Consider the following 13,928-nt stretch of genomic DNA (forward strand, 5'->3'; position numbering starts at 1 on the left):
TTGTTTAGGGGTTCCTTGATCTCTCACTAATGTGTGTAGTTTTCAGAGTACAAGTTTTGCTTTTTGTTTTGAATTATCAAATTACACCTTGCAAAAGTAAGAATTTATTCTCCAACAAACATCACAAGAGTGCTTACTTTCCAGAATTTTGACAAATACCTTTTACAAAAGTGAATATGATACACAAATGATGGTAGATTATTGGTGTTTAAATTTGCATTTCATTGATTATAGTGGTTGGACTTTGGGGTACTGGCTGTTTGCGTTTTCTGTCAAATTCCTGTTTATATTCTTTATCTGGTTTTGCAATTGATTCTCCACCTCTCTTCATTCATTGAATGATCTTTTTATATGTAAGAATATTACCCTTTGTCTGATAGATGCTATAAATATTCCCAATTGTCATTTGTTTTTAACTCTGCTAATTGGCCTTAATTTCTAAATGAACAATACAAGTATTCTATATAATAGTTTGTTTATATTTTTTCTGCTTCGTAAGGGCTTCCCCACACCAGTATTTTATTCTAGTTCTGTTACTATTAATTTTTTTACTTTTAAAGCTTTAACTTCTCTAGAATATCTTCAGTGTAAGATATGAAGTCAATATTTAATATCAGTTTATTTCCAAAACAAATAGCTCTGTTTAGCTTAATATTAAAATGTCTACACATTTGAAATTAAAATTCAGAAATTGAAAGAAGAGGAAGCTAATCTTGTGTGAAATTAGGTCAAGATTTGGTTAGATACTAAGTTAACACATAAGGGAACTGGATGTTTTTAATTGTTTTCTTTCACAGGGATGTGTTTTTCACCACAGGGATCATATATGAAAAGTATGGTTTTATAATACTGAGAAAGATTATTGGGAAAAATGATGCATTTTACTAGAAGAGTGTTTTGGTAAGAATATGAAGTGGTAAACATAGTAAATTATTTTATTTATTTATTTATGGTGATATTTTAAATTTAATTTTTATATATTAGTTTCAGGTATACAAAACAACATAATGATTAGACAGTTACACCCCTCACAAATTGATAACCCCCCAAGTTTACTACCCCTCTGAGATCGTATATAGCTGTTACAATACCATCGACTCTATTTCCCATGCTGAAATTTGCATCCCATGATTTTATATATATATATATATGTAGTATTTATATATAATTTAATCATAGTTGCCATTCAATATTATTCAGCTTCAGGTGTAGAGCATAGTGGTCAGGCATCTACACAATCTATGAAGTGATCCCCCTGATAAGTCCAGTTACCCATCTGGCATCTTACATAATCTTTACAACATTATTGATTATATTCCCCATGGTTGCTACATGGGAGGGGGGTTGGGGGATAGGAGAGAAGGAGAAGAGATTAGAAAATACAAATTGGTAGTCAAAAAATAGTCCCGGGGATATGAAATGCAGTATGGGGAATAGTAAGTTATTTTAAAACATGTAGAAACTGACATAATACTTATTCTTGTTCTACACCATAAATTATTCATATCTATTTATTTCCGTGAAGTATATAGAAGAAGGCATCAATTCCTGAAGACTGTTTTGAAGTGGGGGAGCTCGAAAATTATGTGTTAGATGGTCTCAAATTTCACCCTACCATTAACAAACTGATTTTGTTATAGGAAAATAATCAGAGGATTTTTGACTGATGGCTTTAGAAATGTTATACCCTATTAATAATAATTTGTTATTAAAATACGTAAAGTATAATTTTTCACCACCATTTTTGATGTGAAGAAAAGCTAGTGCTTCTCCTTTCCAAATTAACTTACGTCTTTGCAAAAGTAATCCATTTATATTTTTCAAAAATTAAAAAATACAGTGAAAAGTCTCCTACTTCATCTACCATCTGCCCTACCATCACCAAACAATGATTTTAGTTCCAGAAAAATACCTATAAGGTGAATTCCTAGAAGTAAAAGTTCTGAGTCAACAGTTACATACATTTGATAGATATTGCCAAATCATCTTCCACAAAGGGATGTAGCAACAAGTACAACCCATTGGACATGTATTAATGTCTGTGTTTTCCACAACCTTGGCAACATAATGTGTTTTCAGACTTGGATTTCTGGCAGTGCAATAGATGAAATTTTCCGATTTCTCATTATGACCAAGGCTTACCTTCTTTTTGTATGTTTAAAATCCATTTGTGTCCTTTTTTGTAAACTATCCTTAACTTTCGTCCAATTTTCTTTTGGGTCATTGGCCGGTTTATCAGTTGGCAGAAGTTCTCTTATGTGTTAGGAAAATTAGTCCCTTAACTGAAGTGTGATTCACAACTATCATTTTTCACAATTTGTCATTTGACTTCATTTTTAGTTTTCTTTGCCATGCAGAGATTTCTGCTGTTAACATAGTCCAATTTACTAATATTTTTTTCTGTTCATTAAAACTGTTGAACTTGAGGGTAAAATTACATTTTATGTCGTTGACTACTCTGGATATGTACTGCTTCTTACATTAAAAAAAAAAAGAAGTTAATTCTCAATTTGGAAAATGTATTTTATTCAACAGCTATTTATTGAAGGTCTATCATGTGTAGAAACCCAGTTCATACAGAAATCCAAGCTCAGTGAGGGAAGTCAATGTAAATAACAAGTTAAACAGTGGGAGGTAAATGCTATGGTGTGGGAAAGCCCAAGGTCCATGAGGATATACCTAATGCAGATTCCATAACTGAGTTGAAAACTGCATGTGCCCCACGATCTCATTACAAGCTATCATTTAATTATTCCAGATGTTAGCCAAATCTCACCCATTGCACTGTTTTCTGTCAGGAATTGTTCTATCTCAGTAACAAGGAAGGGATGAGTTGGGAGGATGAGAAAGAAACTAGCGATCTTAGTTAAAAGTTATATAGAGTTCTGTGCTTATAGATGAAGCCTAAATGAAACACAAACTATTTTGTGATCAGATGTAAATGAGTTCATAGCTCGATTTTAGAGATTTTAAGAAAATATTACCAAGAAAGGTTGCCAGGAATGAAAACCAAGGTTTGTGCAGGTCACCTTATAAAAGCTGCAGCCTGTATTTCCCTTCCATATTTTACAACATTTCAGTCCTATAAACTCCAGGTCTATATTCTAGCTCACAGATCCCCAATCCAGATATAGTTCCATACAACAAATAAGGCAGGTCCAACATTTTCCATCCATCTTCAAGTCATTGTTCCAAGGAGACATTGTTGTAAGAGCCTGAGGTCAGGCCCAGGCTGACCTGCATCAGCCCAGGCTGGATGTTAACCCTTTGCGCATGCATCCACATGCATTTTTGCAATATATAGAAATGTATTTGCAATATATATCAGAATGCATATTGTTTACATATAATGAGAGTTTATGGAAAATTCCTTCCCCTGTCAATTAATTGACTGGTTATTTTGTCCTTTTCACCCCATATATTTTGCAATAGTTCATTAGTTAGTTCTTTTAAAAGTATCTAAAGCAATTGTTCCAAAGTGTGGGGCATCATTTAGATGATGCACCAGTATATTAGTGTGCTTATCTAGTTACTTTTAAAATGTTCTCTATTATTATTCATAGTACTGCGATAATATTATTATATAATAGCTATATATTATAGCATTTTTGTTCATATTACAATGTAATGTTATATTTCTATTGTTAGAATAGTATATCATTAATATTATTACAAAGACTTGCTATTGCAAGTTGACATTCTTTATTTCTGTGTACCTGTCTTAGCCCTTGATAATCTGAAGAAAAAGGCTTCACCCTTTCGTATTCTGGCTCTCTACTTACACTTGAGCTTGAGCAATAATCATTAATATTTAATGACTTTATTGCCATTCACCATCATTCAGAGCATTGCTCTAAGCTATTTACGTGGATGACTTTATTTAATCCTTACAGTGACCCTCTGAAGCAGACACTATCATTGTCCCCAAGAAAGTACCAGGAAAGTGCTAGAACTAGAATTTAAAACCAAGCTGCCTGGCTCCAGACCAGTTCAACACAGTGTTGAACTGCATAGCATTCTGCTTCCCAAGTTATTTTACATTTTCAACCCCAGTGCCATCATCCATTTATAAAACTGGGATAATAATAGTATCTATATCAAAGGGTTGTTGGGTAGATTCAAGAAAACAGTACATGTGAATTTGCAAACACGGTGCTTGGCATATATTATAGTAAGCCCTTAATAAAAATAACCTATAATCATTCTTCTATATTCTGCTCTAATCCAAATGTCCTTTGTACTTTTTATTCCAATCATCTGATTCTGTTTTGCTTGGTTTATACTAGGGCCTACACACTATAGCTCACAAAAATGCTTACCTCACCAATTTTCTTTGTACATTAAATAATTTCCTTGTGCAGTTTTTCTTCACATAAAAGAAAGTTAGAAGCACTTACAAAAGCAGAGTGTCTGGCATGTAATAAACAACACACCATTATGTTTAATAAGTGAGTGGTTAAGTAAAGAATACACTCCTTTACTTTTATTGGTTGGTGTTGGGTTTTCATTTGTATGGCTGTGTGTTTTGAATTTCCAAGAAAAAGCGTATTGTTTTTTTAAGCATGAAATTTGGGGGAAGACTATGAATCAATGATTTGTAATACATAAATTAAATCCTACCAGGTAACACATGTAAGTAATCAATATCATGCTGTTAAAATACCACATACTGTAAATTTCTGTAACATTTTATAACAAATGACTTTTGAAAATATTTCTTTTTCCATATTTATTTAAACCTTAACAATCTTTTCGGTTTTTTTTTTATTTCCTTACAGGTTTCCAGATATTTACCTGAGAAACAAGGAGAAATTGAGTCTCACATAAAAGTCCTTGGACAGCTTGAAGAGCGGTTAAATCATCTGCTTCTGTGGCTTTCTCCTATTAGGAATCAGTTGGAAATTTACAATCAACCAAATCAAACAGGGCCATTTGACATTAAGGTAGGGACTTTTTTGCTTTCAATATTGTTTTCTAAAACAACAGCAATATCACTAAACTAAGTTTCTCATTTGTGGTCATCGTTATCATCGTTGTTGCAATGTTGGTGATTGTCACTATTGTTATTAGTATTATTTGACTAGCATTTTCTTCCAGCATTTACTAGCAATAATGTATTCATTCAACTCATATCACTAGAATACCTTCATCATATTTGCTACTCCAATCCATTTTCCATCCCTATTTTAATTTACTTAATACTGTGTTTCCCCGAAAATAAGACCAGGTCTTATATTCATTTTTGCTCCAAAAGACGCATTAGGGCTTATGTTCAGGGGATGTCATCCTGAAAAATCATGCTAGGGCTTATTTTCCAGTTAGGTCTTATTTTCGGGGAAACACGGTATATGTTTGTTGACTCCTTATCTAAAACTGACATCATTTGGGAGATTTAGATACCTACTAAATAAATTACAGACTCTTTAGTATACATTATAAAACCCTTTCAGACTGACTCCAGTTTACCTTTCTCTCCTCTTATTCTGGCAACAACCTCTCCTTATATTCTAGCCCCAACAAATTATATGGTATCCTTATATGCCTGTGGTTTCATGCCATGTCTCTGTTCTTGATCTTCTCTGTTCTTGAAACGACTTCTTTCCCTTTTTTTCACATGATGAATTTTCCTCCATCCTTCAAGACTGAATTCAATGTCATTGCTTCTTCAAAGCTTCCTGCCACACCCCACGGAGGGTTAAAAACCCTTTTAGGATTTCTTATAAACCTCTGTATCCATCTCCTATGGCCTTTTGACATTGATTTACACTTAAATTTTACAGATCTGAGTCCCTCATCACATTGTTCTTTGAATGCAGAGGGCATCTCCTTAATTATCTCCCTTATCCCACTGAGTTCTGAATACCTCCATCCCAGGACTCATTATATGGTAGGTAGTTAGTAGTTTTGAATCAACAAATAAAGGTGATAACAAGGTACCCAGAATGGTAACGAGATGCTCGAGTAATCCTAGGGCTCCAGACAAGCATGCCAATTGGACACCACCATCTCCTTTCTTTAGTGTCCCTGTTCACAATGATTGTGCCTATCTTCTCTACATTCCCAGGATCATATTCTAAGGACTTGTCCCAACATGATGCACTGTTTTGCATCTCCTGTGGGCCATCAACATTCAGTAGTCAATCGTATAAACCAATTATAAATATATCAATATATAAATCACAACCTATTAATTAAAGTAATGATAGGCAATTTCAGACTAAATAAGTAACATCTTTAAGGCAAGTTTTTCTTTTAATTCATTGACCCAAATCATTCCATGTATTTACTTTCCAGGATTATAACAACCTAATATTTTTATCTCCATCTAGTTGCTGTTTTGCTAGGAAATAAGGCAAGGATAAAACGAAGTGTGAGGACCTTCTAGAGCAGAAGAGTGAAAGTTGAGGAAAGGTGGGCTTGAGTGAGGTTAGGAGAGAGAGAGAGAGAGAGAGAGAGAGAGAGAGAGAGAGAGGCACTTTGATATAACTAAAATGAGTTATATTTGCAAAGTGCCCTCCACTACTTCTATCCTACCTCTTCCTGATATCTATATCTACTGTTCTGATAGCTACTCCCAAGAGGAGGTGACATTGTGTAAATCACAGATAGACGTCATTTCATCAGTGCAAAACTCAGGCTGCTCCACCTGTGGGATGATCTTGGGTTCAGTCCGATGATTACATTCAAGTCACAGTAGGACAGGTAACAACACAGCCTGTACAGTGATGACACACTGGAGGTCCAGACACCAAGGCCTGGCTTCTAATGTCCTAGTCACCATGGATTTGGGTCATGTGCGATCACAGGGACAAACCTGAGTGCAAAGCCACGTCATCATCCAGGAAAGCCATCATTTCTGGGACCCCTTTAATGTTTTGCTGTCTAGTAATACAGCGTCCTCACAGGTATGTGATAAGCACCCTTTCTCCAAAGCAGCTGAATCTCATTGATACTGAGTTTTCATTAGTCAATAAATAATCTCAACAAAGAGTACAGTTGCTTGGTCCAATAAACAATGACCTCAGCCAGATTCTCAATTATTTTGGATCTAGTATGTTATTAAATATTTCTTGACTTTGTATTGCAAAGAATAAAAAGCCATAGATTCTTTGTTCCCAACCAGAAATAGCTTTTTGTAACTCACAGATGAAAGCACATTCCTTTACTTTTAAACATAATCTTAAGTTAAAATGTGCTTCTTCATTAAAATGATGAAAAATATATTCAATGGTAGCTATCTCTGTATATGGAATATATTTAAGAGAAAAGATAGAGTCCTCTGATACAAATGGATGTTGTTGATTCAACCAAAGTGACTTTGTCCCAGTCTGTGCCCCCTGAATAGTTCCCAAATATTGAAAACTTGCATTGGGATTTTGTTTGTCCACAGCCCATAGGTTCCTGCCAACTGGGTTCCTGCAGTTTGGAATGAAAGCCACTCTCAGCTGTGTTAATCACTTTTCTTTATCAAAGCTACAAGTCACCACTCTCGATATTGTGTGTAGTTTCAGAAAAATCATGATATTTGCCTCCTGCAGCTTGATTTAACTCGCTGAGGGGAGAGGCAGTCACTTTTTTTCTGGCATTAAAACTCCTTGGCTTCAGTCCTTTGTGCGTATTCTGAGTTTTTCATTTCTCAGTGTAGATTTCAAAAATATTCCCTTAGCCTTTTTCTTCTGCTTGTAGCTGTATCCAAGGCAAATAAGAAAAGAAAAAAATCATAAAATCATATATAGGATGACCTGAGATATTCCTCCCATAATTCTCAGAACACCTAGTTTGTAATCAGAGAATAGTGACCTTTGTGAATAACTGATTCACCTAGTTTTTGATCCCTCTTTGTCTCGCTTCTATCTATAGTCACTGTCTAGTAAGTTATTTATTTACATTGCATAGTTCATCTGCTATAACATATGGGTCTGCACAGCCTGCTATAGCCCTCTGCTTAAAGAGAGTACACCTTTTTTCAGTTAAAGAAAGATGGGGGAACACAGACCTTGCTTAACTTTAAACTACTGAAAAACGAAACTTTTTAAACAATTTTGAGGACATGCCCATTTTTTAACACTGAAAAAGAAACACCTTTTCAAAATCTGAGAAATTATTTAATGCAAAGGAAGTCGATGTACAAGCTGCCTCCGTTTCCTAAATTTAAGTAATTTTTTTGGGGGGGGTCTGGCCATGGTGGGCATGACTCCCTCTGAAACAAAGGGCCTAAGGTCTTGCCATTCAGGCTATTTGTTTTCTCTAGTCAGACTCTGAGCACCTGTTGGAAAAATATGTAATTCCCACTGTGAGCCTCAGTTTTGCCTGCTTGGCACTTCATGCTTATTGCTGAAATGCAGCTAGCTATGTAATGAAACCCAAATTAAAAAAAAAAGAAAGAAAGAAAAGAAAAGAAAGAAAGAAAAGAAAAAGCCTTAAGGGCTTTGTTCTAACACATTGTTTATGCTGGAGTGAAAATTGACTGCACATCACTTGGTTTGTACAATTTGCTCCCAAAATATTCCTATTCAGGAAATCCTGCAAATAGCAATATTCATCTTGAAAATCACCTCACAAAACCCTTTGCAAGCTGAGAAACATAATCAATGAGACCGTGATGTAGAGGGTGAAAATGAGGCGGAATCACAGCCCTTTTCCATCAGTCAGCCCACTAGAAGGCATGCCTTTGAATTTTGATTTTCAAATGTACTCTCAATTTAGATATAAAATATGTTGATTTCAGATTTCGGAAATGATAATTGAATGCTAAGAACCAAGGACCAGTTAAAATTTCTATAAAAGGTCTTACGTTTTTCATCTTTAATGAATGGTTTCAGTAATGACCTGCAGGTATACTATTTATCTGACATAAAACTACCTAACGACTGCTTTCCTAACTTTTTATTAAAATATGAGCGGGGGGGGGGGAACACATAATTTCATGTTAAGTTTTACTGAGTGAAATGCTTTCATATTGACAACAGGGTGGGTGTTTTCCTCCCCTCCAAAATGACTTTCCTTCTGTGGTCTATAAATAAATACAGCATACTACTCTGCTGGGTCTTCCTTACCACGTAAGAAACTTTATTCCCTATGATGTCAAATCCACACTGAAAACTGCCAAAGGACCCGCTCGTAGTGACTGAATGATAAAGTATCTGAACACCAAAATCCTCTGCATGTGTTCACACTGCTGTGAGGGTTGTCAAAGAAAAATTGCACTAGACAACTTAATAGGCAAGGAAGACTTTATTCGCGACTATTGCAATAGGGGAGAGAGATTGAACTCAACTCCATGCAACAAAAGGCAAGAAGGATTTTAAGCATTGGGATGTGCTCTTAGAAGAGAACTGGAGAACATTAGAGGGGAGCTTGGTTAATGTGATTAGGCCATCTGTGTTGGCTAATTATCGCTTACTGAAGATAGACTACTGTCTTCCCACAGAGACAGGGAGACGGGTGCTATCCTTCTTGATATTTATATTTCAAGAGGATGGCTCCCAGGTCCTTGAGAAAGATATTCCTCTTTTGTAGAAGATTTTCCTCTCAAAGAAGCAGGGAAGGAATTTACAATTAAAAGTTTTCTGAAGTAAATGTGCTAAGAAAAGACAGGTCAGGCCTATAATCAGAAAGAACCCTGTATAAAGTTTAGTCAAGCTAAGGAGAACTATTAAGACCATCTTTGTCAGTGCCTTCTTTTGTTCAAGGGAAACAAGGTTTCCCGTTGAACAACTTAGGAGAGCTAACTCATGGAGTTCATTTCACAAGCTTTCTGTTATTGAAGGACTAGTTGAACTGACTTTATAACTTGGTAGTAGAAAATATTTGCTGGATCGTGTGAGCGATCACGTATGTAATGAAGGAGATTTTCTATGGAAGTAAGAAGAAAAACACAGATTAATGGTTGGAACAGACGGTAAACCCAGTCTCTGAGTTCAGAGAACAGCCAGTTAAGAAGACGCCTAGAAGTTGAGTAGGAAACATCTTTAGATGGTAGAATGAAGATGACAGTGGCCATTTGATGACAGTTGGAATGTTTTCAGTGATAGCACAGACATCAGAGAGGTTCGGGGAAGATTGTCCACAGTCATGGTTATTTCCTGGAGTGGAGCATGAAAGACGTGGGAGTTCCAGTGAACTTCCTGAGTGGCCCACACAGCAGCAGCTTCAGTCATGAAGGTTGTCCATACATAATTTGCTGTGCTGATGAGACCTTTGAAGTTGTACAGCTTCAGCTCTCAGGGCTTCTTTAGATCCTGGGGAGAAAGTTTAAATGCAAGGCAATCCAGAGTCTGAATAAGGATCTGGGCAGTCAGTTTTTAGTTAGTTCTCCGTAATGCCAAGTCAGGAAAACCAGACCAAAAAATGGGAAACAGTGTGGAGTATTGCATGCAGATATTGAAGGAAACTAGATTTGAAAATTTGTTAAGAACTGACAGAATGTGAAAGAAAGCAGCATTCAGTCCAATTGACAGGTAGGTAACAAAATTGTGTAGTTTACAAGGAAATGCAAAATACCTCAAAGGCAATGAACAGGACTAGAATCCGATAAGCCACAAGGATGTACTATAGTTTTCTTTTGAAACATAAAATTTTTCTCTACAGTCACCTCCCATTTCATGAAGATACCCAAAGTAAGATTATTCTTGTTTACAAAATAAGGCTGGGCTCTTTATTTACATAGGTGCAACAAGGATAGTAGTTGACCATGCAGGCCTTTTAAGATTTGCATTTGCTGAAAGTTTTCATAAAGAATCTCAGATTTGACCTTTTAAAAAAAAATTAGTTTCAGGTGTACAAAGCAATGTAATAGTTAGACATTTATACCCCCCACAAAGTGATAACCCTCCCCGCCAATCTATTACTCCTGACATCATATATAGCTGTTACAATACCATTGACTATATTCCTTAAGCTGTACTTTATATTGTGTAAACATATATATACATACACACACACATATATATGTATATACATATATATACATATACACATGTATATGTATATATATTATAGTTGACATTCAGTATTATTCTACTTCAGCTTCAGGTGTATGGAGCATTGGTCAGGCATCTACTCAGTCTCGGAAGTGATCTCCCTGATAATTCCAGTGCTCATCTGGCACCCCACATAATCCTTACAACATTACTGATTATATTCCCCATACTGTGTTTCATATCCCCGTGACTATATTGTGAGTACTAATTTGTACCTTCTAATCTCTTCAACTTCTCCCCCATTCCCAACCCCTCCCATCTAGCAACCCCGTTTTTTCTCTATATCTTTCTTTCTATTTTGTTTGTTCATTTATTCAGTTCTTTAGATTCCACAGATATGTGAGATCATATGGTATTTGTCTTTCTCCGTCTGCCTTATTTCACGTTGCATAGTATTCTCTAGGTCCATCCATGTTGTTGGAAATGGTACGATTTCATTCTTTTTAATGGCCAAGTAACACTCCATTGTATAAATGTACCACAGTTTCTTTATCCAGTCATCTATCAATGGGCATTTCGGTTTTTAGAAGCCTCAAGAGTTTAGAAAGCCAAGCCAAGATCTTGCGATCAATCTTACCTGCAGTACTTATAGATTTGGGTGAATTCTTCTGTTCTCACAAAGTCCTCAAACCATCCAGAGACTTCCTAAGCCTGCCAGAAAGTGACCTTCCTTGTTCACTTGTAAATCTGGACATCCTGTAAGCTAGGTACCACGCCAGTGTTCCCAGAGGGCTTTGTAAGCATTGTCTCTAAAAAGTCAACTGTGCGTCCTTCAAACGGTCTGGTCATATCTAATTCTATTCACACCATTCTCAAAGATGACATTCCAGTCAAAGCTTTGGTTATATAATTTTCTCAATTATTTCCTTATACAAGAAGGACAGATTCTTACTGAACCTGTGCAAATAATTGTATCATCATGAAATAAAGAATACTCAATAAGAGTTTCTGAATTCTGAAGAGATGAAGCAGAGAGGAAAAGGTCAATGTTTGATTTCTGTTTACAAAAGTATAATCTACTAACTTCGTATGAGTTATCCATAGCTTAAGAGAGAAGAAAAAAGAGTCTCTTATATCAAGAAAGTAGCACACTAAAGCATCAGCGGCATTCCAAATAAAAGCCCTAATCCAATCATCAGTTCATACAGTTCTATGTAGTTGATTCTCATCTGCGTGATCTTGGGTTGGCAGCGTCATAAACCCAGCGGCGTCTCCACTAGAGTCCTGACCATCCTGCTTCATTCAGTCTAGTGGAATGGCCTCAGAGTTATTTCAGCAAAGCTATCAGAAGCCTGTGCCCTAGCATACTAGAGGAGCCAACATAGTCCTTCCCATGAGTCTCTGAGACAGTCGTTTTTCATGAAGACAAGCATTCTGGCCTGTAGCCGATGGCAAAAACTTTCAGGGAAGCCTCAGAGGAAAACAACAACTATGTGTAAATGACAAAATGCTTCAGATTGCCATGGTTACAGACCTGATGGGAATTCCTATGATTAGGAAATTTGGTTGTTTCTGTGGCACAAAACATTATTTTTATTAAAATTTATTGAGGTGACAATAGTTAGTACAATTTCATAGGTTTCAAGTGTACAATTCTGTAATACATCATCTGTATATCACCACCCAGAGTCAGTTCTCCTTCCATCACCATATATTTGACCCCTTTACCCTCTTCTACCACCCCCCTCCCACTGGTAACCACTGAACTGTTGTCTGTGTCTATGAGTTTTTGTTTCTTTGTCTTGTTCCTTTGTTGCTTTCAGTTTTATATCCCACATATCAGTGAAATCATATGGTTCTCAACTTTTTCTGTCTGATTTACATCACTTACCATAATCTCAAGATTAGGGTTTCCAGGCGGGAATTCCCGCCGGTTCTCAGGAATTTTTTTCACTTTCCCGTTCCCGAATCCCGAGATATAAACTGTTTTCTGTTCTCCATGACGCATCATTTCCACAAAGTGACAGTCAATACTGCCAACCACCTGGGTTCAAAGAGCCGATTTTCCCAATTTCCCGACCAACTTTTCTCGGGATTTGGGAATGGAAAAGTGAAAAAAAAATTCTGAGAACAGACAGGAATTCCCACCCAGAAACCCTAGCGATAAATAGGGAAAAATGTCTAAGAGATACATTGTGAGTAGTACATTTATTTCCCATTGTGGGTAATACTGGGTTCAAGGAGCCGATTTTCTCGATTTCCCAACCAACTTTTCTCAGGATTTGGGAATGGGAAAGTGAAACAAATTCCTAAGAATGGGCGGGAATTCCCACCTGGAAACCCTGCTCAAGATCCATCCATGCTGTTGCAGATGGCACTATGTCATCTCTTCTCATGTCAGAGTAGTATTCCATTGTGTGTGTGTGTGTGTGTGTGTGTGTGTATCACATCTTCTTTATGCAGTCATCTATCAAAGGATCCACCAATACTTGAGGAGTGTTGGAGGACTTTTAAGATTTTCTTTGGACCTAATATGTAATCTTATGGATGCTGTGGACTTTGGGTTTGTGGCTGAGGCTACACCAAGGGGCTATCTTGATGTCTTCAAAGCTCATCTGAGTATATAGAATATCCAGTTCATTTCCAAGTAGCCTTTTCAACTTTAGGTGGTTACTTTAAGGTTCCTAAGTCCCTTGAGAGGCCCCTATGAGGACAAGAACCATAAAGCTCAAGTGAATGTAGTGAGTTGAGGGGCTAGAGTGGAAAGAGAAAGGTCTAACAGAGGTTAATGTCACCTAGTTCACTGGAATGAAATAATTCCCATCCAAATAATCACTCCCTTAGATGTGTACTAGCTCAGGTTAAACTGAATAAGATAGCTGATTTAGTTTATTTTTATTTATTTTTTAATTTTTATTTTCCAATTATAGGTAACATTCAATATTATTTTGTATTGGTTTCCAGTGTTTATAATTTATTTTTATTGTTTAAAGGGTGGTGTTGGGG

The 13,928-nt window shown here is 36.3% G+C and overlaps 1 protein-coding gene across 6 annotated transcripts in view; it reads left to right on the forward strand.

Moving 5' to 3' along the window:
* DMD (dystrophin) overlaps positions 1–13,928 on the forward strand; it is a 2,143,628-nt gene that overhangs the window by 1,394,580 nt on the left and 735,120 nt on the right. For all 6 annotated transcript variants that reach the window (XM_033109718.1, XM_033109734.1, XM_033109713.1 and 3 more), the window contains exon 48: positions 4,779–4,943. In XM_033109718.1, the coding sequence (XP_032965609.1) occupies positions 4,779–4,943 (165 nt within the window). The remainder of the gene's footprint in view (positions 1–4,778; positions 4,944–13,928) is intronic.

Source organism: Rhinolophus ferrumequinum, chromosome X (genome assembly GCF_004115265.2).
Source record: "Rhinolophus ferrumequinum isolate MPI-CBG mRhiFer1 chromosome X, mRhiFer1_v1.p, whole genome shotgun sequence".
Taxonomy (NCBI): domain Eukaryota; kingdom Metazoa; phylum Chordata; class Mammalia; order Chiroptera; family Rhinolophidae; genus Rhinolophus; species Rhinolophus ferrumequinum.